The sequence below is a fragment of the Pteronotus mesoamericanus genome, unplaced genomic scaffold (genome assembly GCF_021234165.1).
Source record: "Pteronotus mesoamericanus isolate MK-2021 breed Mesoamerican mustached bat unplaced genomic scaffold, CSHL_Meso_final contig_82, whole genome shotgun sequence".
Taxonomy (NCBI): Eukaryota; Metazoa; Chordata; class Mammalia; order Chiroptera; family Mormoopidae; genus Pteronotus; species Pteronotus mesoamericanus.
This window is the reverse complement of record NW_026555265.1, coordinates 7,020,865-7,047,025: the sequence shown is the minus strand read 5'-3', so window position 1 is coordinate 7,047,025 and position 26,161 is coordinate 7,020,865. Positions and strand designations below refer to the sequence as shown.

Sequence of the window (26,161 nt, the reverse complement as noted above, 5' to 3'; positions counted from 1 at the left end):
TCCATCTCTGGTGCTTGAATAGCTGCCTGTTTCCAATACTGTCGGTTGTGTGTGCAGAATCTATTCATTAATATTAGTCTAATTATAAATTGTGGATTAATATTCTCTGATCCAAAGGCAGAACAACATTTATAATTATCTGTAAGTATCTACCTTTACAAAGGCTGATTTAAAAACAACATGGCAGAGCAATCTGGAGGTTTGTCAAAATATTCTATCCCTTTTACAAAGCCATTTAGAATGCAATTGATAAATCCACACAATGGACGGACGCTATAATTGTTCTAAAGAAAATGACAATGATTGATAGTACTTAGATAAAGGAATTTCCTGAAGAATATTCAAGATCAATAGTAAAAATTTTATAGCTTCTTGCACCTTAGGATATAAAAAAATGTACCATGGTAGAAAACTAGTTTTGAAAAACCAGTAATAAAAAACCTGGGTAATTGTTTTTTACCAATCCTGCATTCAGCAAAAATATGTATTTTGAACCTATTACATACCAGTAGGGGAAATGAGAAATATATAAAAGTTATACATGTTAAAGTCCCTGTCCTCAGTTATTACCTTCAGGGAGTGATAGAACCTAAATTTGTATAACTATAATCAATAGAGTAGTATTTCCACATTAGAAATAGGACATGCTCTCTTGCTGATTAAACATTTAGCACAAGACTGATGGAATTTAAATTCGTTCTAGTGCTTTTTAAATCAGAGAGCCAGGAAGTATTATTAACATTTTTATTTTGTCTCTGAAATGTATCTTTTTTGAACTCTGAGCTCATCTTCCTTGTATGTTAAATATCCTGCCTTACAGCCATCAGAGAAGGGAGAGGATGGCACTGGCAAAGGAGAGGAGGCAGTAACGGTGCCGTGCGCCAGGGGCCTAGGTGAGCCGGAGCTTGGGTGGCTTTGACAGCCTAGCAAGAGAATGTGAATTAGCAATAGTAATGGGAAAACAGAAGGAGTTTGGGGAAAAAAATGAGATGATAAAAAGGGTCTTTGGTAGGCTTCATTGGAGGTGGTACGGGATGACTAGGGGCAGGGGCTGCAGTGGGGAGACCAGTGAAGAGGTACGAGATAATAGGAAAAATCTCTCTTCTCTCTTCTCTCTCTCTCTCTCTCTCTCTGTATGTATGTATGTACGTATATCTCACTCTCTGTGTATGCCATTTATATATTTTAATATATATGATTTATATACATTTATTTACATATATCCCCTGGTTCCTGGCACAAAGCTGCTAAAAACATTATGATAATTTCCTAAATGTTAAGAGCACTAAGAGCTTTTTTTTTTCTAATAAGGTGACTCTGGGTGGGCTCCTGGGTGGCTCCGGGGTGGGAGCTGGTCACCAGAAAGACCAAGCCATAATTAGAAGTTTGGAATTTTCCACCACCTGCCCTCCATCCTCCAGAGAAAGGAGAGGGGCTGGAAACAGAGTTGATCATTGATCATGCCTATATGAAGAAACTTCCATAAAGTCCCAACAGTACAGGTGCAGAGAGCTTCCAGATGGATGAACACCTCCCCCTGTAGGAGGGTGATGCACCCCAACTCCAGCACGAGGGACTCTCCCAGACCTCGCCCTATGTATCTCTTCATCTGGCTATTCATTTGCATCCTCTATGATATTCTTTAATAAGCTGGCAAATGTAAGTGTTTGCCTGAGTTCTGTGAGCCACTTAGCAAAATAATCAAACCCAGGAAGGGAGGTAGTGGGAACCTCAGATTTATTGGTTAGAAGCATGAGTGACAACATGGATTTGCAGTTGGCATCTGAGGTGATGTGGAAGCAGTCTTGTTGGACTGAGCTCTTAACCGGTGGGATCTGATGCTCTTTCTAGGTAGATAGTGTCAGGGTTTAATTGAATTGAGTTAAATTGTAGGACAACCAGCTAGTGTGAAAGAATTGCTTGTTGTGGACTCAGAAGAGTTGTGAGTATGGCAGGAGCGAGAGAGTAAGGGAGAAATATAGGAGGAAGAACTGGAAGCTTTTTTTCATTTGTTTTTAACTCAAGAAGTCAAGGCAGATTGTGGTTGAGAACTTTTTAATAAAAAAGATCAGTTAGTTTCACTGTAGCCTCGGATCATGCAGAGATTGTGTTTTTGCACTTCAAAGAGCCAAACAAATCACAGCTGATCCATTGTTAGTGCAACTACCATGAGTCAGACAGCAATTACCAGTGACGTCATGGGACCTAGATACAACAGTTCAAGAATGACTCGGTGAGGCACACTCATAAGGAAAAGGCAGCAGGATTTGGAGAATGTTTTTATGAGCGAGTAGAGCAGAGTATGGGAAGAGAGGCAAGTAAAGGTGATTTTGGAATTGTAAAGCTGTGATTTAGGAAAAGAGTGGTACCATAAAGAAATAGGAAAGCTGAGAGGAAGTTCAAGGATAAAAATATTGGTATGTTGAGGTGAGAAGCGAGTAGGATGTCCAGGCTGGGAGAAACAACCCACAATTGGGACATACAAAACAAGAGTCCGGGAGAGTGGCAATATGAAGATAGACACTCCTGAGGTCATCTATGTATTTAAGTGCCAATTCATGAGTTTAGAGCTGGGAAGGCATTCGGAAAGAGAAAAGAGAAGTTCCTATCTTGTCCTATCAGTTTCTACTTTTCACTTCCGGCTCCAAAAAGGCCATGAAGAATATTTTGTAGATTTCGTGAAAGCATCATTTCTTATTCATGTCTACTTCTGGAACTGCCCAGCTCTACCCTCACAATCAGAGTTCCAAGCAACCTGAACCGTCTGGCGCCCAGGGCACACCATGCTCTTTCTATCACTTCATCCAAGAACACTTTTCTCTCCTTGATCTGGCTGGCTTTCCTCTCCTTTGAAACTGTCATTTCTTAATCATCCAGAAAACATCTCACCTCAGTTTAGGTGAGATCTTCAGATCACCTGGTACTACCATCAAAATACTCAGTTTACTGTGTTTTAATATTTAGTGCTACTTACCTGCCTGGCTCTCTGAGCTTTACAAGGGCAAGATTTCTATCTGTCTTGTTCATTTTTATATTCCCAGCACTGATACAGCAGTCCCTGGCACAAAGTAAGCACTGAAAATAGTTGTTGAATGAAATAAAGAGAAGATAAATAGGTGAATGAAAGGCAAATAATAATAATTATACACATGCGTCACTGCTCCTTTATTGCCTAAAATAGTGTTAGGCTTAAGTTTAGAACACTTGGGGGAATGATTATAAAAACTCTTTTTGATAAAATGGGCTGGTTTTAAAAATTAAAACAACAAAACTTGTAGGCCAGGTGTGGGGAAGATAGGCAGGTCTTAAATAAGTATTCAAAATATAGTCAATTGTACCACAGTTTGCATCACCAACACACCCATGAATAGTCATCTGACTCAAGGGATGGTCATTCAGACGGGGTCAGGAGTGGCTCGTATACTTTCTTGAAACTAGCAAGCACCGGCTCTAAATAACTCACTAGAATTTATACAGAATCAGAGAATATAATCTTCTTTAGGAGAAAGTATACCTGTTACAAAGACACCGCTGCCCCCTGTGGAGAACACCAAGCCCTGGAAATCCCACAGCCTAGAAGACTATCGAAAGCATGTCCTTTTCTGCGGAACAGAAGTGGTCCAGATCAAGCCCTCTGCACAGGGGTCAGTAAGAGCGGTCGTTTTGCAAACAGGTGAGTCAACTCCACTTTTGTAAATTTAGTCTACGATTGAAGTGGGGGAATTGGATTTGGGGAAATCTTGTTAAGGATTATGGAGTTTGCCACATTCTGATAAAAACAGCCACACTCATTTCCAGTCAAGCCCTTATTATTGACAATTTTGCCACCATATTCAACTGACTAGTTCATTGTTAAAACCCTTGCAGAAGATGAAGCAAATACAAGGATAAAGTACATTTCCTCAAAGGCAAAACCATCATTTTGTCTTTTCTTGTGTCTGTAGGCTTCTTTTCTTTTCTACACCCACTCTAAGTGATTATCAAGAAAACAGTTTCAACCGCTATCACCTGAGGACATTTTCTTTTCGAAGAGTTGCTTGCTGGGCTGTTATGTCAAGGTCCCTCCTGGACATCTCCCCTTGGGTGCCCTGCAGACACTTCAAAGCCAAAGCATCTGGATGTGAACACATCCTCCGCTATCGCTTCTTTCTGTTAACAAAGTCACCACCTGGCTGGCGTCCTATCATCTTAACTCCCCATTTCGTTCCATATCAACAGGGCACCACGTCCCTTCTATGTCCATTCTACGAATACCCCCTGAGCCCTCTCTCCCTCTCCACCCCCATTTTGTCCAAGCCTTCATCATATCCCATCTCAACTATTACAGCAGAAACATTCTTTTGACTGTTCATTTTCAATTTTCACTTCAAATATGTTTTCTTGTATTTTGTTCAAACTTTCTCTAACCTATTCCTCAACCTACCTCCAAGTTACATCTATAAAACGCAACTTGAAGCAGTCTATGAACAGCATGCTCAAACCTTTTCAAGATTATTAGAATTAGCCCGCACCTTTCACATGACATCACACAGCCAGCACCTTGCATGCTCTGGCCCAACTCCGACGTTCACCTCTGACTTGCTTTGCTGCCACCCGACACATTCACGGATCTAAAACACGCCTTGCACTTTGATATCTCTCTGCTTTAGTTTCAGCTATGATTCAATTGTTCTACCTAATTTTTTTAAATTAAAAAGAAATAAGTTTTGTTTAAAGTAGTCAGCAGGCAAGAGAGCATTTCTCAGCCTGCTGGAAAGCACCAGCTAATGGGTAGAGATCATGGGAACCACAGGATATAAGCTTGTATAATGCCTAGGTAAAAAATTAGAGAAAACTCTGTTCCTTTTCTCCCTCCAAAGCCTACAAAGCCATGTTTCAGAAGACAAGACGTTCATCAGGGAGTGGGATTAAGACATGTTTTCTACTTGTAATACTGGCTCATAGCTAGAATATACAGTAGTCAACTTTAAGTATTAATGAGTATCTACCAAGTGCTATGCACTGAGGGTGAAAGAAAAGAATCATGAGGTACTCCTTGACCTGAAAGGAGATTTATGGTGTGGTGTGTGGGAGAAATGGATTTACGGCTAACTGCAGCACAGAGAAGTGATGGATGTCATTAGACCAAGCGTTACAGGGACTCAGAAAACTGGAGAGACTATTTTTGACATGAAGTATAAAAGTAGAACTGTGGAAACATTTAATGAAGTGGCATTTTGAGCCAAGCCTGATAAGATAAGAATGATTTAGCCAATCGTATCAGAGAGCAGGAGAGACATGTTAATTTGTGTCTGCAAAACACAAAGGAAGGAAAGCACACAGGTCTTGTGGAGCCAGTGAGCAGCTGAGAGATAAGTCCAGTAAGGAAGGGGTAGGCCAGATTTAAGGGGCTCTCAAATGCCATACTTAGAAATGTGAACTTTATTCTTAAAAAATGGGAGTTCTGGAAGGTTTCTGAGCATAAAAATGACATGACCAGAGGCATGTATATTTAAGAAATTATTTGCCTTGTTTTTACCTTTTCTTTTAATTTTCTATTATTTTCAACAGGCATTTGCACTTTTAAAAGTCTTCTCTCGGCAGCTCCTCTACTCTGGCCACCACACCCCTCAGTTCCTTATTCTTCTTTTCCCCAAGCTCACTCTTGAGTGGCTGTTACAGTGTGAACCACTGAAGGACTGACTCCCAGGGCAAGAGAAACAGCAGGGCTAAGGGAATGCTATTGATCGTCCTCAGTGAATTGTGAGAATAAATGGAAACACACTGTTAGGTCATAGCAGTGCTGTTTTCATTCTCTATTCAAATAACCCTCGTAACCAATCCTTAATTCAATGCAAACTAATCTTGGTTTGGGAGAAACTGTATAAAAGGATCTTACACTGCCTGTGATTATCTTCATGTAGGTTACAATACAGCCAAAGGGGACTTGGTGAGATCCATCCTTTACCCCCGGCCTCTGAACTTCAAACTATACAGTGATGCCTTCAAGTTCATAGTATTTCTGGCCTGCCTTGGAGTTGTGGGTTTTTTCTATGCCCTAGGTGTATATATGTACCATGGAGTAAGTACTTGGGGTAAGACTTTTTAATATCATAGTTTTGTCAAGGAGTTTAACCTAACTCAAAAGGGTTAGTTAGATAAGCTTACCTTTGAGCCCCATTATTCTGTGAATGAAAGCCATCCCATAGAGCTTGCTACGGTGATGGAAACACTCTATGTGGCACCAACACTGCCCGGTTTGGAAGCCCTTTGCCATGTGTGCTTACTGAGCCCTTAAAGTGTGGCTAGTGTAACTGAGGAAGTGAATTTCAATTTCATATCATTTTCATTAATTATTTTAATCAATGAATCAAATTAACTCGATGATTTAATTAATTTAAATTTAAGTAGCCATATGGGACTAGTAAAAATTATATTGGATGGTGCAGCTATAAGAAATTGCAAAGTTCACAGCACCTTTCACTTTTGGATGGGAATAAGAACTTATGCATGTGTGGCAATGTGATACCCAAGCCAAAGTAGCCTCAGAGGAAATATGTTTCTTAAGCCTGATACAATGGGGAGGATTTAGTTAATCAGATCAGAGAGCTGGAAGGGCATACTAATTTCAGTAAGCAAACACAAAGGAAGAAATGCACACGGGTCTCCTGGAACCAGCAAGCAATTAAGAGATTAAGTCTAGCAAGATAGAAATAGATTCAGTTGAAGGAGATCTTGAATGTCATGTCTAGAAACGTGAACTATTTGCAAGTGTTGACATATTTGATTGTGTACATCGTCTGGGGCATACCCAACATACCATATAGTCAATAAGTTGCCCCTGTGTTTTGTTAGGTCCTGAAATGAAATTTAATGTCTACTTTTACAGAGTTGCGTGCTGTATGGATTCCAATTTCCTTTTAAGCTTCAGGGTGTCTGTTTCATTTGGATGTCTCTCTTTTGATAGTTGTGATGGCTGAAGAGGGAAAGGTTGTCACAAATGACCTTTGAGGTCCTTTCTGGTCCTGATAGTCTGATTCTCTTATGAGCCGTGCAGTCTCTTCTATGAGACATGCTGGGATCTTAGCAGTGCGGGCTCATAGGGAAGAAGAGAAAAATGTGAATAAAAGGATTCAAACAGAGGTATGAAACTGCATGGGGGGTGACCTAATTACAATGCCCCAACTGGAAGCATCAGGTACATTCTGCGTGTGTGTTGGAGGAGGGGGGGTGAATATTGCTGGGAAAAGACACAGTCACAAGAATTTCTAGGCAACGTTCACGCTCTCACTTGGACTCTGATTAGTTATTTCAATCTGAAGCCCGTCCCCAGGGAGCATGTCTAGAGGAGGCCAGAACATATCGGCACCAGTAGAATGGAGAGAGTGAGGCAGGCTGTCAGAAGTGGGGCTGAACTTTGCTTCGTGTTCTGGTGTACTAGTTCATCTGGGAGCAGGAGTGTTGAGGAGGAAAACAAGCAAAAACCTTATCCTGTGGGTCGGGGGAGCCAGGAGTGATTGGGAAGAAAGGTTTCCTGCACAGGACTCCACATCCAATATGCACCAAAGTAACAAAGCTAATCACAGACCCCATCATCTTGTGGATCAAAACCTGCAGGCCTGTCGGCTGCCTCTATCTGCACCGGCTCAGGCCTGGGCAGGGCTGGGTCTTCAGGGTCAACACTCCTCGGGGACTGTGGGTGGGGAACTCAGGGAATGATGAATTTTGCAATAAACTGATTGGACCAAAGACGTATCTAGCAAGCATTGTTATTGAACTTGAATCTGTGATTCCAGTACTCAAAAGAGGACTTTATGGCCAAAACTATGGTTAATTTCATAAAAACCCAGGCAAGATTGGAGAGGATAGAGCCATTAACATCTAGAGCATGTGAAAAATAGAACAAGCCACCCTGTGATGTGATCTTGGCCCCGCCCTTACCAGTCCTGTGAACTTCTTCAGACTTACATGAAATCTCGGCTCCATGAGAACTGGTTTGAAAATACAACATTCTAGTTATGTGTTTGTGCCCTGGGGTCAGACAGACTATGGTTCAGATCCCCACCATTTAACTAGCAAGTGGCCTAGGGGAAGTTTTAAGTAATTTAAGCCTTGATTTCCTCACTTGTTAAGTGCTTAAGAAACAACAATGGTATTTCCATCAGAAGGTTGTGGAATAACTAATTAATGTATGTAACTTAACACAGTGCCTGTCCCAGACTGTGTGTCTAGTGAGCACAAGCTATTTTTATTATTGGCTCCCTGATAGCACATAATATTTGCTGAGATCTTGTCAGAATCTTGGTCACAGTTTTATTAAGTTGCCGTTTATTCAATGTGTGTGCTGCGCACCTCCTCTGTGTCAGAACCTATGCTAAGCTCTCTAGAGACGAATAAGATAAATTCAAAGATGAATAAGCTACAGCTGCTGTGCCCAAGGACTTTGTAGGCTAGAGAGGGAGAGAGATTTATAAACCAACAGCCAAGCCACTGTGTGAAATGTTACAACTCAGGACTAGTCCCAGTGCCCTGGGAGTCCAGAGGGCATGTGGATGGGCCGAGAAGGGATGGGCACCCAGAGAGGAAGGAATGCTAAGTGGAGAAAAAACTGAGTCAGAAAAGGGCATGGAGGCTCTGGAGCTACGGATCAGAGTCTTCTTTGTTCTGCAGTGGGAGGCAGTTTGTACATTCATGAGGCACAGCCAAGAGAACACTCAGCCCCACCAAGAGAGCCAACTCACTAGGAATATTCTTTAGTTTCCAGAGCTCCTATGGTATTGCAGGAGACGGTGCCAGGAAGGGAGCAGGTCTGTTCTGCTAGGCTAACGGGCATGTCCCTCCCCTCCCCAGGTCTCTCCAAGAGACACTGCAACCATGGCCCTGCTCCTCCTCACCGTGACTGTCCCTCCAGTGCTGCCAGCTGCGCTGACCACAGGCATCGTGTATGCACAGAAGAGGCTGAGGAAAAAGAAAATCTTCTGTATCTCTCCACAGAGAATCAACATGTGTGGGCAGATAAACCTTGTGTGTTTTGACAAAGTATGATCTACTTTCCAGGTTGGAGGTTAATGGCTTTAAGGCACAGCAGAGCTGGGAAGGGCCTCAGAGCATGTCTAGTCCAGAACTCTCATTTTGCAGATGGGTCCCCTGAGGCCAGAGACGGTCGCATGGTGAGCTGGTGTGAGATCATGTTCTAGATGTCTGGTCTTCTGAGTCCTGAGGAAGTGCGGCCAGCTATCCCATGATGTGTTTCTTCCCTGAGAAATTTAATATTGTTTGTTTTTGTTTTGGGTTTCAAAACAATCTCTTACTGTAATAACTTGTAGGACTCCCTGGCTTTTTCAGGCAAAAAATATGAGGAACATTTTGGTTTCCCCCAGTGCTTTGTCCTGAGCTTAAGTGAACATATTCCTCTCTCCTCATCTGCTTCTTCCAAGGAAAGTGAGAGAGTGGACATGCCCTGGGACTGTGCACTCCGGCCCGTCTTTTCTTGTTTTCTCCCCAGGCTATGAGGACTCAGGATTAGGGAAGGTCTTCTCTGTGCTTAGGGCCTTGGAAAGGCGGCAGAAGAGGAGTAGGTTCAGATGGGCCATACTCCTGCTGGACAGGTCCTGAGGTCACTTCTTTCTCCTCCAGGAGGCCTGCTGGGACTTCATGTCAGCTGCCTGCTTGCTGTTCAGTCCTGCCCTCAGCTCAGGCAGGCCACTTTCACTGCTGTAATGCAAAGGACCTGGCTTGCTCCCTCCCTGCCTTCAGTTCATTTGCATTTGAATAATCATAAAGGCTTCACTTCTTTTTAATTAATTCACATTGGCAGAGAACACCATTAATGAGATGTTCCTAGCTCTTGAGAAGTTCGTGGTCTAGCTGAGGAAGCAGGTAAATGGAAGTGCGGATAAAGACAATGCAGTGGGATGCATGCTTTACACAGGTACAAGGTGCAGTTACCTGCTGCAGGCGGGAGGTCACCTCTGAGCCTGGTTTTGCTCAGAGCTGAGCAGTACTTCTGAATACATTTGCTCCCATGTATATTTCTAAGCTGGCGCTGGTTTGTTTTAAGTTTTCTCAAACAAGTTCTCTATTTTCTATTCAATTCAGCCAAGCCTAGGCTAGTATTTATGCTAAGAAGTTTATTTTATTTTCTTGAGAACCTTAACTATAATTTAGCTTTCTTTCTATTTCATGGCAGTTTTATTGGGTAATGGTCATTTCCATCCAGATAAATAACATGGTTCCATTTCTGTTTTCTGCCATATCATTTCTTTTTTCATGTTCAAAATATTGATGCCTAAAAACATAATCTAATCACCAGGAATCATCTCAGTCTGGATTAAGTTGCTAAATCTTTTTGGAATGGAACAACTCAAAGGGATTTGGAAACATACAGGTTGGGGCCCTTATAAAATGCAGGAGGGATATTAAGCAAATAGCTTCCCTTGTTGTTCTTCAAGGAATCACTCACAGAAATATGTTAGCTTTCTATAAAGTCCAAATGAATTAATAAAACAAAGCTTCTTTGATTCTTTAATCTGGAAATCAGTATGGGCTTTGTCTTCCCACAGGCTTTGCCAAGTTCATTTAACATTTATCACCCAGGGGAAGACCATGCACGGCTGGATTCTGGTTCTTGCTCTCCAGCTCGCAGGCCTTTGTGCTCAGAGGCTGCCCTGTTCACCTGCAACCTTGAGGCTGTCTCTACCCTATTTACTCAGCTGGAAGAGCTGAAAGCATTGGAAGCACTTCACTGTAAAGCGCTGGGCTACTGTGAAGTGCTGTAGTGACAGAAGATGTCAGTTAATAAAAATCTAGAAAATTCAGAGTCCTCTGTAGAGGTGACATCTAAGAAGTACTGTCAGAGAGCTGCGTGTCAGTGCTGAAACAGGGTGTTCCCGGATGCTTGGTAGTGCTCTGCTCTGCCTTGCCAGTGGCCAATTCCTCCCTCTGACAGGGTGTTAAGCAGCCCTAAAGCTGTTAGTCTACCTAGTAAAGACACTGAGCTCTGCAATTAATGATTGACTGTGAAACAACAAGCAACTTAAAAGTGCTTGGTGTATTCAGTTCTATTTTGAATTCTCTGTTACATCTTCCGATAAATACTCTGATAATACAGCAAATCAAATCTCCCCACTATTTTCTTCTTGATCTAGCTTATTCATGGACATTAATTAATATTTGTTTAGCACTTTGTTGCTCTTTTTAGTCTCAAAACCCTTTAGCAACATTTTATTATCAATCTGGAAAGCCATCATGTCACCCACATTTTGGGAAATTGTGTGAACCAGATGGAAGACTGTGAACTAAATAGTCTTAAATGGAAAAAAAAATTCTGAGCTCTGCTTCAGAAAGATAGCAAGTACCAACAAAAAGTAAAAGCTGGTTCCTATTAGATATGCATTCACTGAACCGCTCTCATTTAATAAGACCAAACATTAACACACAAAAACAAAACACTTCCATTTTGTAGCAATGGTTAGTAATTAGAATCTAATTAGCAACATGGTCTTTTGGAATCATTTGTCACCTGCTGAACCTTTTTTCTCAGGTACCCTTCTCTGATTTAATGTTTGACGCTTACAAAGAGAAGAGCTTTGGACAACTGATCTACTTTAATTTCTTGGGAGCTTGGTTTTTATTAAGTCATGATACAATTAAAAGCTCTAAATCTTATGCTAATACCAATTCTAATTTTCTCCCCAGACTGGTACTCTTACCGAAGATGGCCTGGACCTCTGGGGGACTGTCCCAACTGTGGACAACGGGTAGGCACCTTAGTGAAGAAGGAATGCATGACCAGTGAGGCTGCCTTGGGGCTACTCAAACCTGTCCTTCCAGAGTTGAGGGATAAATGTCACATAAAATATGTATAATAATTAGCTGGAACCAGCTCCCAATTATTTTAATTTTTTTAATTAAATGAGCTATAATTTTGGAATCTGAAAGGGAAAGTAGGCCTTCGAATTCCACATGAAAAATGGAATAGAATAAGATGGATGATTGAGTTGCTGAATGAATAAAACAGAGAAGCAAAGAGTGAAATCAGGACTGTGTTCAATCAAAAACCTCAAAGATTTCCCGGGCAGCTGGTGTGGTGGGGAATCCAGAAAAGAAGAGCTCTATCCCTCCCCTTAGAGTTCACAATTAAATGGGATAAAAGGTACAAATGCACCCACCTTCAATATATAACACAGGCTATGAAAAGGGTTACTATTAAGGTGCAAACATCAGAATTGAGAAGAAGTAATAATAATTGCTTAATATAATACACAGTCCTGGTTTTTATAATGACATAGTGGGTAAAAGGTAGAAATTGATTTTGAAAATGAGTAGATCAAGAAAAACCACCTGTAGGAGACAGCATTTAAGACAGGTTTTGAAGGGTCTATGGCTAAAATCTTTACAGGCATGGGCTAAAAGCTGACACTAGGGGGGGCAAGAGGGCAATCACAGAGATGCTACGCTAAAACAGAGCTAGAGGGTGGAAGGAGTGTCCCTCCCCAGGAAGAGCCCCAGAGCTTCTCGATCCCTCCCTGCCAGGTTGAGACTTGCCTTCTTAGGCTGAGTGGAGAGGCCCCTGCTCCTAAGCTTTAGCTCCCAATGGTGGCTGAGGCTGCTGTCATTGAAGACGAGTTATGGCGGGGCTCCTCAAGGTGGCGACAGGGCCAGACACAACACTGGCACACAGTAGCAACAGGCAGGCAGTGCCATGTTGCAGAAGATCCTTGGTCTGGGCCTCAGCATTTGACCTGGGCTCTAGCCTCATTCCCATCTCTGCTCTTGGCTGCTTAGATTCCTGGGCCAGGCTTTTGTCCAGACAGGCAGGGCCTCTATTGCTCAGAGTCATAAAAAAGGAAAAAGATGTCTGCAGTTTCTACCCTGCCTTTTTTCCCATTGCCCCTAGGACTCTGAAAATTTTGGAAAAGTAGAAACAACTAGATACAATGACTACTTAGCTCTAAGGTTGGAGGTGAGTAAGGTAAACCAAGCCAGTCCACTGTCAAAGAGGAAAACAAGATTTAGGTGCTGGATGCCCTTGCCAGGAGTTTCAGGAAATGGGGGCAAAGGCCAAAGGACTGAGAGGAGTATTTCAGAGTCCATGCATGTTTTACGTGAAGGGATAAGGAACCACTAGGCAGGTTTCCTTTTCATCCCTGCTATCTCATTGGCCTAGAAACATCTTGCCTGGGTAGAGTGGCTCTCTAGAACCAGCTCTGAGCCTTACCAACATGTACTTTCCAGCCATACAGCCATCATGTGGGCTGACGAAAGTCCCTGTGATTCTATGTACGGCAATTATAGTGTTGATGGACCAGTGGCAAACAGTTGAAAAGAAAATTCACATCCATCTCAAGGGAGAGTTTTATGAAGAGCAATCTGCAGGCAGAATACTCCAGTTAGAAAATGCTGGAGCCAAGTGAGCTGATACTTTCAGACTCTTCAAAAGCTCAAGGGCAGGGCAATACCTGCACAAGTATAGAAATAGCAAGGAGTTTAACCTGGTTCTGGAAAAACTGCATAAAGGACACTAGTAAGAGTAGAATCTGTCAGGTGACATAGAACTGGAGCAGACAGACCCTTGAATACCAGGCTCAGGAGCATAGACTTTATCATATAAGACATGGGGAGTATCAAAGGTTTCCAGGATAGAGGTTACGTATTATTAAAGCTCTGTTAGATTTAAGGGGTGGTGTGCAAAAGGATTTGGTTGGAGACCTTAACTTATTAAGCATCTTCTCTACCAGTTTTCAGGAAGTCCACAGCTTTACTTCAGGCAGGGCTTTGCCGTGGGGCCCACTGTGTGCCGCCATGGCCAGCTGCCACTCTCTGATTCTTCTGGACGGGAGAATCCAGGGAGACCCTCTGGACCTTAAGATGTTTGAAGGCACTGCCTGGGTAAGGTGATAGTGTCTTGCTTCAATGGAATGAGGAAAACTTGAGGAAATCCTGACTGGGAATGCTAACGCTTTTCTTTTCTAAATTTGGTTAAAACCCAGAGAATATTACTAGTAGTGCACAAATGAAAGTCTAATCTTATCCAAATTTCCCAACCTCTGTACCAAATAACTCTGTTAATGAGTCAGCATGAAATAGGGTTTCATGATCAAATGAATTTGGGGGCTGCTGTTGAAAGAAAGTTAAATCTATTTGACTGCAGGATTTCTTTAGTGTACTGTAGGTCACTGTGAATACTCAAGAGAGACTATGAAATGCCACATTTACCAAACCTATTTGACCATGGAAACCTTATTGATAGGGCAAAACATGTTTTGGAGAGAAATATTCTTTAAAACATCCTCAAAGAAACAGTAGACTAAAGCAGTGCTGTCCGATATAATAACCACTTACCACACCTGGCTAATGAGCATTTAAAATGAGGCCATGCAACTGAAGAACTAAGTTTTTATTTCATTTACTTTAATTTAATGTGAAATAGATATGAATGGTTGGTGGCTTCTCTATTAGCATAAGTCTCCACACCAAATAGGAAGGCTCTCAGTCCAACTGGTTCAGTTTTGTGAGCGAAGTGTAAATGGCAGAAGCTCACAAACCCTTCCTGGCAGCTGTTGTGACAAGGTGGGAAGACCTCTTGACTCTACCACTCTCTAGGTGTGTAACCCCAGATTCAGACCCAAGACTCGGAGTCTGTACCTCATTTGTGCATTTGAGATGACAAAGCCTCCCTCATGGACTTGTGATGAGTATAGAGACTATGGGCCTAAAAGGGCCCTGTGTGAAGTGCCCAACAAATGGAAGGTATTAATTAATAAATTAGTTAGTTAGTTACTTACATTCTGTTACCCTTCAAAAAAATGTTCTAAAGCTACTTACCATGATGAATCAAACACAGGACAGCATTTTAAACAGAGTTGTAAAGAAATGGAAACACAAGATTGTAGGGACATGAAGTACATCTCACACAAATGTTAATTTAAAGATGCATAGTAGGAAAACTATAGCTTTCTAAAGGCCAAAGTAAAAAATAAACCTGGTAAACAGGGAACTTTCTGATGTCAGCAAGTTATAATTAAAGTGTTTGTTTTGCAGAAATTTTTAACACCAAGACAAAAAAAGACCAACTTTTCTGGACAAGAAAAGAGGAATTAGTGTAATTATCATAAGCAATGTCTTACCAGCATCATTGGAATTGACACAATAATGTATTACACAGGGCAATTATTGTGATATGTGACTGCTTTTCCCATATATTAGGTTAATATTAATTTCTCAGATGGTATGACTTATACTGTAATAATATCCAAAGAATGCAAACCATTTTTAAATATGCTTTCTAACTGGCTAGCAGCTAACTTGCTAACTCTTTAGCTGACCAGTTAGGCTAGTAGCATAGCTGTAGCATAAGAAATAGCCCCGTGTTTATCTCAAGATCCGATCCTAACTCCTCTGAGAGCTAATGGGCTCAGTTTTGTTGGAGAGTAGATCTCCACCTAAGTCCTCCTTCAGTTACTAGAGTTACTGTAGGAAGAGCCATTGAACTGTAGCTCTTAACTTCTTCCATCAATTACTACTTAAAATGCAGTCACAATATTTCTGGCTTTTTCACATTCTGTAATAAGGACCTTTAATGTAAATCAGCACAACAGAAATTTGACAATGACAGTATTAAAATAATTAGTCTAGAAGAGAAAGTATGTGAAAAGGGCTTTGAAAAGATTAAAGTGCTATGCAAATGAGAAAAATTTCTTTTATATTATTTTTTTCTCTAAGGAATCTTATGAATTTTTTTTTAATTTAAAACAGATAATGGAAGATGGCAATGTAGACTACTACAAATTTAGGATGTCAGACTCAAACATAATACTAAAACCAGGACCACAAGCCAGTCGGGTATGATATGCTTCTTTAAATCATATAGCTCTTTCCCCTTAAAACTGATGAAACTCTCCTAAATTTCACATATTTTTATATTCCTATTATTTTGCCTTATCCTAACAGTGCCCATGTTGGTTTGCTCATTCCCTCATTCCTGAATTTATCCATTAATCTATTCAGCACTCACAGGGTACATACATGCGCCAGAGAACTCTGCTAGGTGCTAAGCGATAGAGTGACCTCAAAGCTAGATATGTTGGTCTCTGTGTGGGAGGAACACATGGGCTGGTAAAAAAGAATATCAATCGAGGTACAAATAAATATGACGATGTGTCAAATGCTATCACAAAGGCTGAAGACAGAGCCACGGGAGTCCAGAGGTGGGAGTAAATGCTGTTTCTGGGAGAGAGAAACACCACAAAGGAGGAGTGACCTGTGAGCCTGGCCTGGAAGATGATTAGGATTTCTCCAAGCAGCCAAAGGAAAGGGCCGGGCTTGCAGGCCAGGCAACTGGATAAGGAAACCACCTTAGAGGCAGCCAGGAAAATACCAGAGTGTGAAAAGCGTACCACTTCATGACGTCCCTGAGCTCATTGTAGAGGAGAGCCTATCTGTTAGTGTGCATCTGCTAAATCTCACTTAAAAGCTTCATAGATGCCCCTTTTTTGGTCCATCCAGAGTCCCGTGGAAGCCATCATCGTCTTGCGCCAGTTTCCATTTTCATCGAGCCTGCAGAGGATGTCTGTGGTGGCTTGGCTGGCTGGGGAGGACCACTTCCATGTCTACATGAAGGGCGCCCCGGAGATGCTGGCCCAGTTCTGCCGGTCTGAAACAGGTACTACAGACACATGTCTCTTTCAAGAGGGAAAGTATTTTTAAAGTTCAAACACGTAAAGCAAACAAGCCTAAGCCAATGTATGTGGAGGTGGTTGTCTCCTCGGTGGGTGGGAAGTGGGACTGAAAGGTTTGATAAAGCAGGCATGATCATTTCAAGGCAAAGAAGCAGAGAGTAAACACCCAGCTGCGGTCCAGCCAGAAAAGCCCAACCACGATAGAGTATCAGGGAAGGAGATGTGAACTGAGCATCAGGAGCTGGAATAGGAAGCTACTCTGGGCTTTGGGAACAAGGATGGGTATGAGAGTGAGGAGCATTTGGAAGAGGAAACCATAGGGACAGGCGGGGACATTAGACTAATTCCACAGAAGAGGTGTTCCGTCACCCCTTGGGGAACTGGTGCCACTTAAGGGGTCTCAGAGACATTGATGGAAGGAAAATGTAGAAAAGATCAATCATTTAGGGAAAAAAAGAGTGTTTAAATTAGATGGTATTAGAGCAAAGTAATTGATTATTTTCACAATAATTTCATCTTCTTGGGCCAGATTTTGAGCTGATTTGTATTGTTTCTTAGTCTTATAAACATATGCACCCTCTAAGCAGCAGCCAAGATTTATAAGAATACTGTTACATTCAAATGGGTTCATTTGGATAAGATTGGCCTTTTCCTGCTGATTTTCATCTACGTTCTCTTTATGATGACTGATATCTCTCAACTTGTGCACCAAATTTTTGATTTGGCAAACTTGCTTTAACTTCTCTCTCTACTTGGAGTCTTTTGTACCATAGAAATGCCCCCTTTCTTCTGACTTTAATCTTTTTAGCTCTTATTAACTCTGTCCTTTACAGACTGATGACCTATACTTTGCTCTTTTCTTTTTTTCAGCTACAAATGTATCTTTTTGCCATTTTAATGGATAACTATTGCCCTTGCTCTATCAGTGCATGTCACTTGTCACCTCTTACTCTTCTGGTAATCTTCCAGTTCTTCTATTGCTATAAACCCTAGTCCTTGACATATGCTAATATCATTTCAGTGATTTTCTCCCCCTGTACTTAAGAAATAGAGAGATAGGAGCTTCCTTGAGCACAGTGGGCTCTTGGAAAGCCACAACCCCCTCCTGCTGTGGATGGTAAAATTGAAGTACAGAAGAGAGATTTAATATACCCAACATCAGAGAGCTGTTTGGTAGTAAATTGGAGACTAGAGCTCAGGTCTTTTGTTACCTTAGCCATTACACCTGCCATTACGCTGTGCTCTTTCTATTATCTTTGTAGGCCTGTTATAAACCATAAAGATTTTATAAATATACTGATATTCTTTATGATTACCATGTCAAAATACACAAATGTTGGCATGTGTCATCCATTATCTGAAGCAGAGATTGACAAACATTTCTGAGAAGAGCCAGATAATAAATAATTTAGGCTTTATGGGCCACATGGTGTCTGTCTTAACTGCTCAACCCTGCCAATGTGGCCTGAAGGCAGGTACAAAGTTTCAATAAAACTCTATTACAAAAACACTCAATGTGCCAGATCTGGCCTGTAGTTCGCTGACCCCTGATCTAGAGGATCAGTGTTTCCCTCATTTCATACAGGTAGACAGAGTCCTGAGGTCTGTCCTTACTGAACCCAGCCCGCATAGTTGTCACCCAGTTGATGAACAGAACGCCTTTGGCCTTCATTTCCATCAGAGTAATAAGAACACACTAATAAAGTTGTTTGTGGCCTTTAAATGAAGCTGTCATTTTTCTATGAAAGCAATTTTATAGAGTGGAAGTTAAAACAAGGTACAGTGACTGTATCCCAGAGTCATACTTGGGAGTTGCGCTGCCTTCAGCGTGACCTTACATTTACTTCTCTTTCCTCTCCTGGCAGTGCCCAAGGATTTCCCACATGAGCTGAGAAACTACACAAAGCAAGGCTTTCGTGTCATTGCCCTTGCCCATAAAGCCTTGAGTGTGGGGAAGCTTTCAGAAGTGGAGAGTTTATCCAGGTAAGAAACTCAGAAATCGGCCCTGTGGGAATGAAGAGAAGGAGCCCTGGAGATGATGGATGGATAGCTCAAATCTTTAAGAAAGCTCTTAGAGATGAAAAGTCAATCTCATCTAGTTTCCTAATTCAGAGATGGTTAACTGTGAGCCGCACAGGGGAGGACCTGATTAGGTCACAGTGCTGGTTAGTGGCAGAACAAGGATGGCGGTTGAGATTTCCTAACTTCCAGATGTTAATGAGTTGTCTCTCTACTGAATGCCATTATCCCACCAAAAATGACCAGCCCTTCTTCAACCTTGGAGCACTCTGTGGCTAACTGACTTGGGAGGCCTACATGCAAAGAGGAAGGACACAGTTGACACCTTGAAAGTCCTCCAGAATCTTTAGACTTGGCTTCTTTCAGGGCTCAATAATATACCTCCCTCAGATCTGGGAAGATAGTGAGGGCAAACTGAGTTCCTTATATAAAATAGAATTCGGTATCCTTAATTATATTAAGGGAATGAATGGTCCTCATCAGAGGACTATTTTTCCTTTTAGTGTTTCTCAGTTTTTAAAGATTGTTTTTGAATTGCTTATAACAAAGAAGTAGAGAAATACTGTAAAAAATTGAATAACAAATCATCTATGCATCAGTTATCTTTTATTTTGTGTTACTAATAGAGACACTTTGATGTAAAATTAGCTCTCCTGCATAAAATATGGATAATCTTCATTCAGCATTAGTATTTACAACCTAAGTTCATCTATTCTATTATAATCAGTAGTCATTGTCCCTTTCTTACAGTGTCAATTTCCTCTATCTTCAAAATGTAGGATTGGGTGATCTTTAAGGAGCCTTTTCAGCCACAACATTTTAATTTTCTAAATAGAATCACAAAGCTCATTTTGAAATATTGAATGGCACTCACAGATTTCACATTCAAGGTGTTAGTTATTCTTGAGCAAGCATAAAGACCCACCACACTCAGGATTTTATTATTTTTTCAAGACAAATTTTAATAACAGACATTAAGATCATGTGTGAAGAGAATATTTATGTAGCTGGACATGGAATGTAGCCACCACCCAGCTGTCACATAGAAATGCAGCTGTGATGTTCTTATTTAAAAGCTGCTACATCAACAGAGACAAGAGGGAAGGGGGGGCAGGGAAAGGGAAGGGAAGGGGAAAGTCAAGGAACATACAGCAAGGACTCATGGACAAAACCAAAGGGGAAGAGCTGAGGGAGGGAAGGAGGGAGGGGGCAAGGGAAAGTGGTTGGGGGGAGGCAGAGACAAATGTATTTAAAAAGTAAATAAATTAAAAAAAATAAAAGCTGCTAGTGAGACAGACATTATTATAATATACCAAAATTTAAAAAAATGAGGATTAAATGTCATAGACTTATAACCATCTCAGATTTTCCAAGAGAGTATCAGGAGCCTATTATGCTTCTTAGAACTCAGTTACTATTTTCAAACAAGATACAGGAATAGGGTTTTGATATTCTTTAGAATCAAGTTCTATTTAGCAAAGTTTTCCAATTAGAAAATAAAAACATCTAAAAAACTGCCATCAGAAAAGAAAGTAGGAGAGCTTTGTGAGATGAAAAAAGAAAGCTAAAAAATAGAAGAAATATTTCATCAAGATTTCATGAAGATTTCCCCTTCCATTAGTTTAGCAAAGTTCTATTGAGCCTGAGTGTGTGCGATGCTCTTTGAGGCACTGAGGGTTCAGAAGGGAATAAAATAAAATCCTTGCCATCCTGAGCTTATATCCTCATTGGGGAAATAGATAATAAAATAAATCTATACAATATCGTCAAGGAGTGATAAATGCCCTGAAGGGCAAAATAAAGCAGGTTGAGAGGATTAAAAAAAAAAAAAAAAAAAAGAGGACACAGTTTTACACGAGGTGTTGAGGGAAGTCCTCTGAGGAGGTGAGCTTGGAACAGAGATTTGGGTAAAGTAAGGGAGCACGGAACGCAGATATCCATAGTGGGGAAGAAAGCATCGCAGGCAGTAGGAGTAGTGGCGCAAAGACCCTGATACACGATTTTGCTAGAAATGTCCTGGATCACAAAAGGCCACAGTATCTGAAATGGTGAACAAGGGGAAAAGTTATAAAATAGAGATAAAAACCAGAATAAAGTGGTGGGAAGATTTTTGTATCTTTCTTTTAGTTCTAGTTAATGAGAAAATATTACTCAAATTTATAATGGAAATTCATGAAGTTAAATGATGGGACTTTAGCAAGTTCTGTACTAAGGTACATTTTTTAAATAATATTTTCTGAGATCCCCAAAACAGGATTTATATCTGCTTATCTGAGTATTCACCAAAGTCCCTAGTATAAGATCTAAAATAAAATACTTATTTAGTGAATGGACTTTTGAATGAAATATGTAGCAATTTAGACTCTACTCCAGAGAGTAATGTGCCCATTCAAATTTGAATTGTATTTCCAAGCCTCTAATTTGAAATTATAAAAGCTGTTCAGCTCTTCTGAAATCACATATACACTGGAGCTTACAGACGGAAGTTGAAATGAATAACATCATACTCAACTATTACTATAGTACCCTGTTTGCAGTATGCACTTAATAGATGTATAATAAATTGATTATTACAAGCTCAAAAAAAGATCTTGGAATTAAAAATGTAAATGATTAACACAATTTTTTAAAACCAACAGAAGAGTTGCAAGATAAGCACATTGTTTTTAAAAAATGGAGTTGAAAACTAGAAGGAGCTAAAAGATATGAAAGTGATTGCTGCCTCTGAAAAGAAGAAAGGTGGTGTGAAGACATGGTCTCTTGGTTTTTATTTTAAGCTTTTAGGTTTTGTTTTTTTAAAAATTCATTAAACATGGCCATACAGTACAGTGATAAAACTTAGAAATTTTAAAAAGAAGAAACAAATCTAACTCTTGAGACCATATAAATAAGCTTTAATATTGATTTTCCTGAATCCAAAGAGAGAAGGTGGAGTCAGAGTTAACATTTCTGGGACTTCTCATCATGGAGAACCGCTTGAAAAAGGAAACCAAACCAGTCCTGAAGGAGCTGAGGGAGGCCCACATCAGGACTGTGATGATTACTGGTAGGTATTTATTTCTGGAGTCCTGGTAAGTTGATTGTGTCCCAGGCATAAGAAAAATACTGTGTGAGCTGAGTGAGTTTATGTGACTGAGGCAGAAAGAAAAATGCTTTCCTGCCAAGTTTCTTACCCTGAGGTGCAGTTATCCGGAAACGTGTAGCTCTCCCAACAGCACCATGAGTTTTGGAGGCAGTAACCACGTCACATTTTCTTTGTCTAATAACCACTCTTCTTATCCAGGAAGCACCCCTTTAAGGGGCTCGCAGCAAATGTTTAAACACAAAAATGGATGTGTTCTCATCAATAACCTCAATAAGACCTCTGTGTAAAGGGTCCGAGACGCATCTGGACTGGACTTGGGATGGTCAAATGCGAGCGCGGCCCAGCCAGCACTGAGCGTCCTTTTCTCTGCCAAACCGGAACTCAGATCCCAAGGGTGGTTTGATGCTATCAGATTGGGCCGCACTACCTTCACCACTGAGAGCTGTCAGTCTCCTGAGGTTCAGTCAGGAAGCGACAAACATTTATTTATTCGTGTGCGCATGTTTTGGAAAGATGAGACGTTCAGGATGGCAGGATGCTAACTACGGTGGGAGGGAAACGCAGACATGGCAGTTGACCACGAGGGGCAGACAGGCTGAGGCAGAGGGGGAGTTAAAGGTTATTAAAAAAAGGCAGAAAGCAATAAATGCCCCCAAAGAACACCAGCCAAGCAAGGCGGGCACTCAGGAAAGGGGGAGCTCAATTGCCATTGCTGCGAGGTTTATATGTAAAGCCAATGGCCTTTCTCTGTCGTCTAGGTGACAACCTGCAAACAGCCATTACTGTTGCAAAGAATTCTGAAATGATCCTCCAAGGGAGCCAAGTGATCCTCATCGAAGCCAATGAGCCACGAGAGTTTGTTCCTGCCTCTGTGACCTGGCAGCTGGTAGGGAACCAAGAGAATGGATCTGGGAAGAATGTAAGCAAATCTTAAAAGGCCCCTTCATGACCAGAGCTGATTTGGTGCTGGCCATGGGTAGACTTCTCTTAGCATCACAAGTCATCACAGTAATTCTTTTCATATCTGTCAAGAGCTTTGCAGTTTGCAAAGCATTTAGCATTTTCACCAGCACTTTGCAGCCCCGGCTGGACAGAGGCATTACCTGGAAGATGATTAAACTTCCAGTGCCAAATAATTACCTCTGGGCTGGGATTAAATAAGAACGTCTGGGCTGGGAGCTGGCATCAGCCTTTCCTGCTGGTGTTTCCAACGTTCAGCCATGGTTAAGAACCACCAATTTACATCCACAATTCCCATTTAATCCTCACAGTTACCCTATACAGTTGAGTAAATTATCCACTTTACAAATGAGAGACCTGAGGCCTAGGAAGGTAAGTTTGTCCAAGACATGCAACTGGCAAGTGGCAGAGCAGCCTATCAAATCCAGGTCTGTTTGATTCCCCCCAAATCATGGGCATTTAGATTGTGCTGGGCCTGCGACATGCAGTTAGCAGGTGCCAGCTTTTTCTCCAGAGGAAGCTCCCGGTGCACTTGTGACAGGACAGCTTTTTCACATGAAGGGAATGGTTGCAGCCTGACATTCCATCATTAAATGCGCCTGCTCTGTCTTTGAATTCAGAGAGATGGTCCTCCAGGTGATAAATCACAAAACTGTTCCCTTCTTTCTAGGCTGACCAGCCCTGTGGATTGTTTAGTGTGGAGTAGGCTTTTGTTCAGTATACAAACTGCCCAACCGTCCCGAGTGCTCCTGCCCCTACCCTGTGAAGAGGTGTCTTATCTTGGCTCAAACCCCTTTGCATGGGCTGTGAAAAGTGACAACTCTCTCTATGCTTTCAGCACAAATCGACGTCATTTTTCGTCGCCTCAATTTCACTGTGTGATGAAACTCAGGTCCTTGCTTATTTTTAACAAACAGTCCACTCACACGACCGATTCATGAATGTAATACCCTAACTGACATTTGGGTCATTGCTGGGAGGTCCCATCACAGCCTTAGGCTTTCCTCCTCCTCCCCGTCTCCTCCCGTCACACTCCCCCCCACCCAAATTTCTAGCAAAAGCAAAAGGAACCCTGTCCTTGCCTCAAGTGGATTGCTCCAGAGCACGTCTTTTTGTTGGCTGCTTCATGGGGCTTGGAAGGAGAGGCACCTTGCCTTCCAATTTGACACATCAAAACATTTTTTCTTCCAGGTGCCATGCTTTCCCTAAAATGAATTTCTCTAGTGGATAAAGCTTCCTCACCTATTGCCACGATGAGTTCACATGCACCCATCAGCTGCTCTTCTGTGGGGCTGCAGCACAGAGACAGGGGCCACTGACAAGTGAAAGGCAGGAGGAGAAGGGTTTCAGACACGGAGCTGGCGCCCTAAGGAAACGGATTGCCTGCTGGGTTGGGGAGAGGTCAGGGGCTAAAGAAAGTTGGGCTCCGATAAAAGAGTGTGCTTACTTTATAGTCAAGGCCGTAAAATGATTTTTGAAGGGAGGAATTGTAAGTGACCTTAGGAAACAAGAGGTTACAGGATGAAGAGAAGGAAGAGGAGGGACAAATGTTCCTGTTCTTCTTGGAATCACTAATTGGTACCTGAGAATAATTTCCTCAGTAGAATGACATCACACACATCATTTCCCAGGATAGGATCCAGAGCATCGTGATGTCAAAGCATCACACGTTCATATATAATTCTGGGAGACATTCTGAGTGTCTTCTTCATATAAATCTAAGTTCTACAGGCAAATTACACATTCTGCATTTGCTAGCCCTCCTGTGGTTATGAAATATGAATATAATTCCTTTCAGAAAACATAGGAAAGCAAAGGGATCCTGTAAGAGCCAAGAGCCCACGTGGAAATGATGCCTTTTGATTTTAGGAAACGTACATTAATATTGGAAACAGTTCAGTGCCTGCTGGAGAAAAAGAGAGCTGTTATCATTTTGCAATGAGTGGAAAATCATACCAAGTACTATTTCAGCATTTCAACAGCTTGCTACCAAAAGTGAGTACTAGAGAAATGAAGTGTTGTGTTTCCCTCTGCAAATTAATGAGACATAAAAGGGGAAGAGAGTAGTGAAGCTGACATCACTGAGAGTGTCTCTGAGTTAGAGCCTGAACACCCCCAAAGTGTCGCTGCTGCTTCTGAAGTTCCCTGGCCCCGCCCATGCGCACCTGGTCCTGCACTTGCTCACGACCTCCTCTTTGGTGTTTGAGTTCTAGCACCACCCATCCCTGCCCCTGCCCCCAGCCAGTCCAACCCCAGCCTCCCTCCCTCCTCCTTCCCCAGCAGGGAGAACCTCGGGATAATGCCAAACGTGCTCCTATTTTGTGGGTCAGCTTTCCTCTGAATTACAGCAGCAGGAAACAAAGTCCCCATGGTTTATTTCCGAAATCGTTTGTTATCTTGTCCTCTGTGTGTATATTTTAAAATAGTGCTGTGCAGGGTTGTGCTGTCAGTGTGAAGGAGATAAGTGGAGCCCAAGCCAAGGGCGGCAGCCCTCTGTTAGCCACGTCTGGAGAATTCTGTCATCTTACCAGTCAAGGACCATAAAATCTAGACCCCAAAGGCTTCCAGAAAACTATTAGTCCAGTTCCTCATTGTAGGGATGGGAAAGCTGAGACTCAGAGAAGTTAAGTCGCTCATTGAAGGTTTGTACAGGTAATTGGGACAGAGCTTGGAATAGAAGCTTATTTTACTCTGGATCTATTGCTCCTTTCTCCATCTATGCTTCAGCTGTGGAGACAGGGTTCAGTAAAAAGAACTGTATTTCCTTAAGCATTTTTATCCCACATGCTCTGCTGCTTTTTAGTTATTATTATTAAGTAGAGGTTATCCCATCTTGGAAAAATGGCCTGGAAAGAATAATAGAGTTGTGATAGAGAACTGAGAGTGAAGTTAAATATTAAAGCATTAAATCCCCCTATTCCCTTTCCTGACATTTGGTCTAATGACCCACTACCCTATGATATTTTCAAACAGTGGCCAGAAGTGATTTTTCAGGGCTGTTCTTTTATTTTAAAGTGTTCTTTTTTTCTAATCTTATTGCAGCAATCGTTTTTCTCTTTAGATTCTGGTGAATGCAACTATTTTTGCAAGAATGTCTCCTGGGCAAAAATCAAGCCTTGTTGAAGAATTTCAGAAATTAAAGTAAGTGTTACCGCACAAAAAGAGTGTATTCATTACCTACTGTGTAACAAATTACCCCAAAACTTAGTGGCTTAGAATAACACTGTTTATTATTTCATAATCCTGTGGGGCAGGCATCCAGGTGTGCTTAGCTGACTCTTCTGGCTCCAGGTCTCTCAAGGCCATAATCAGGTGTCGACCGGAACTGCAGTCATCTCAGCATTTGAGGGGGGAGGATCTGACAGCAGCCTCACCCACAGGTTGTTGGTAGGATTCAGTTTCTTGTGGGTGGTTTCTACCAGCTGTTGGGCAGAAGCCA

General features: G+C 41.6%; 1 protein-coding gene across 1 annotated transcript in view; it reads left to right on the top strand.

The window, feature by feature from the left end:
- The window catches only part of ATP13A5 (ATPase 13A5), a 97,903-nt gene that overhangs the window by 43,088 nt on the left and 28,654 nt on the right, over window positions 1-26,161 (top strand). The window contains exons 10-21 of the mRNA XM_054585137.1: window positions 3,503-3,673; window positions 5,904-6,061; window positions 8,830-9,018; window positions 11,677-11,738; window positions 13,719-13,869; window positions 15,736-15,822; window positions 16,486-16,642; window positions 18,524-18,641; window positions 21,599-21,723; window positions 22,521-22,681; window positions 24,592-24,717; window positions 25,784-25,863. Coding sequence (XP_054441112.1) covers window positions 3,503-3,673; window positions 5,904-6,061; window positions 8,830-9,018; window positions 11,677-11,738; window positions 13,719-13,869; window positions 15,736-15,822; window positions 16,486-16,642; window positions 18,524-18,641; window positions 21,599-21,723; window positions 22,521-22,681; window positions 24,592-24,717; window positions 25,784-25,863 — 1,585 coding nt within the window. The remainder of the gene's footprint in view (window positions 1-3,502; window positions 3,674-5,903; window positions 6,062-8,829; window positions 9,019-11,676; window positions 11,739-13,718; window positions 13,870-15,735; window positions 15,823-16,485; window positions 16,643-18,523; window positions 18,642-21,598; window positions 21,724-22,520; window positions 22,682-24,591; window positions 24,718-25,783; window positions 25,864-26,161) is intronic.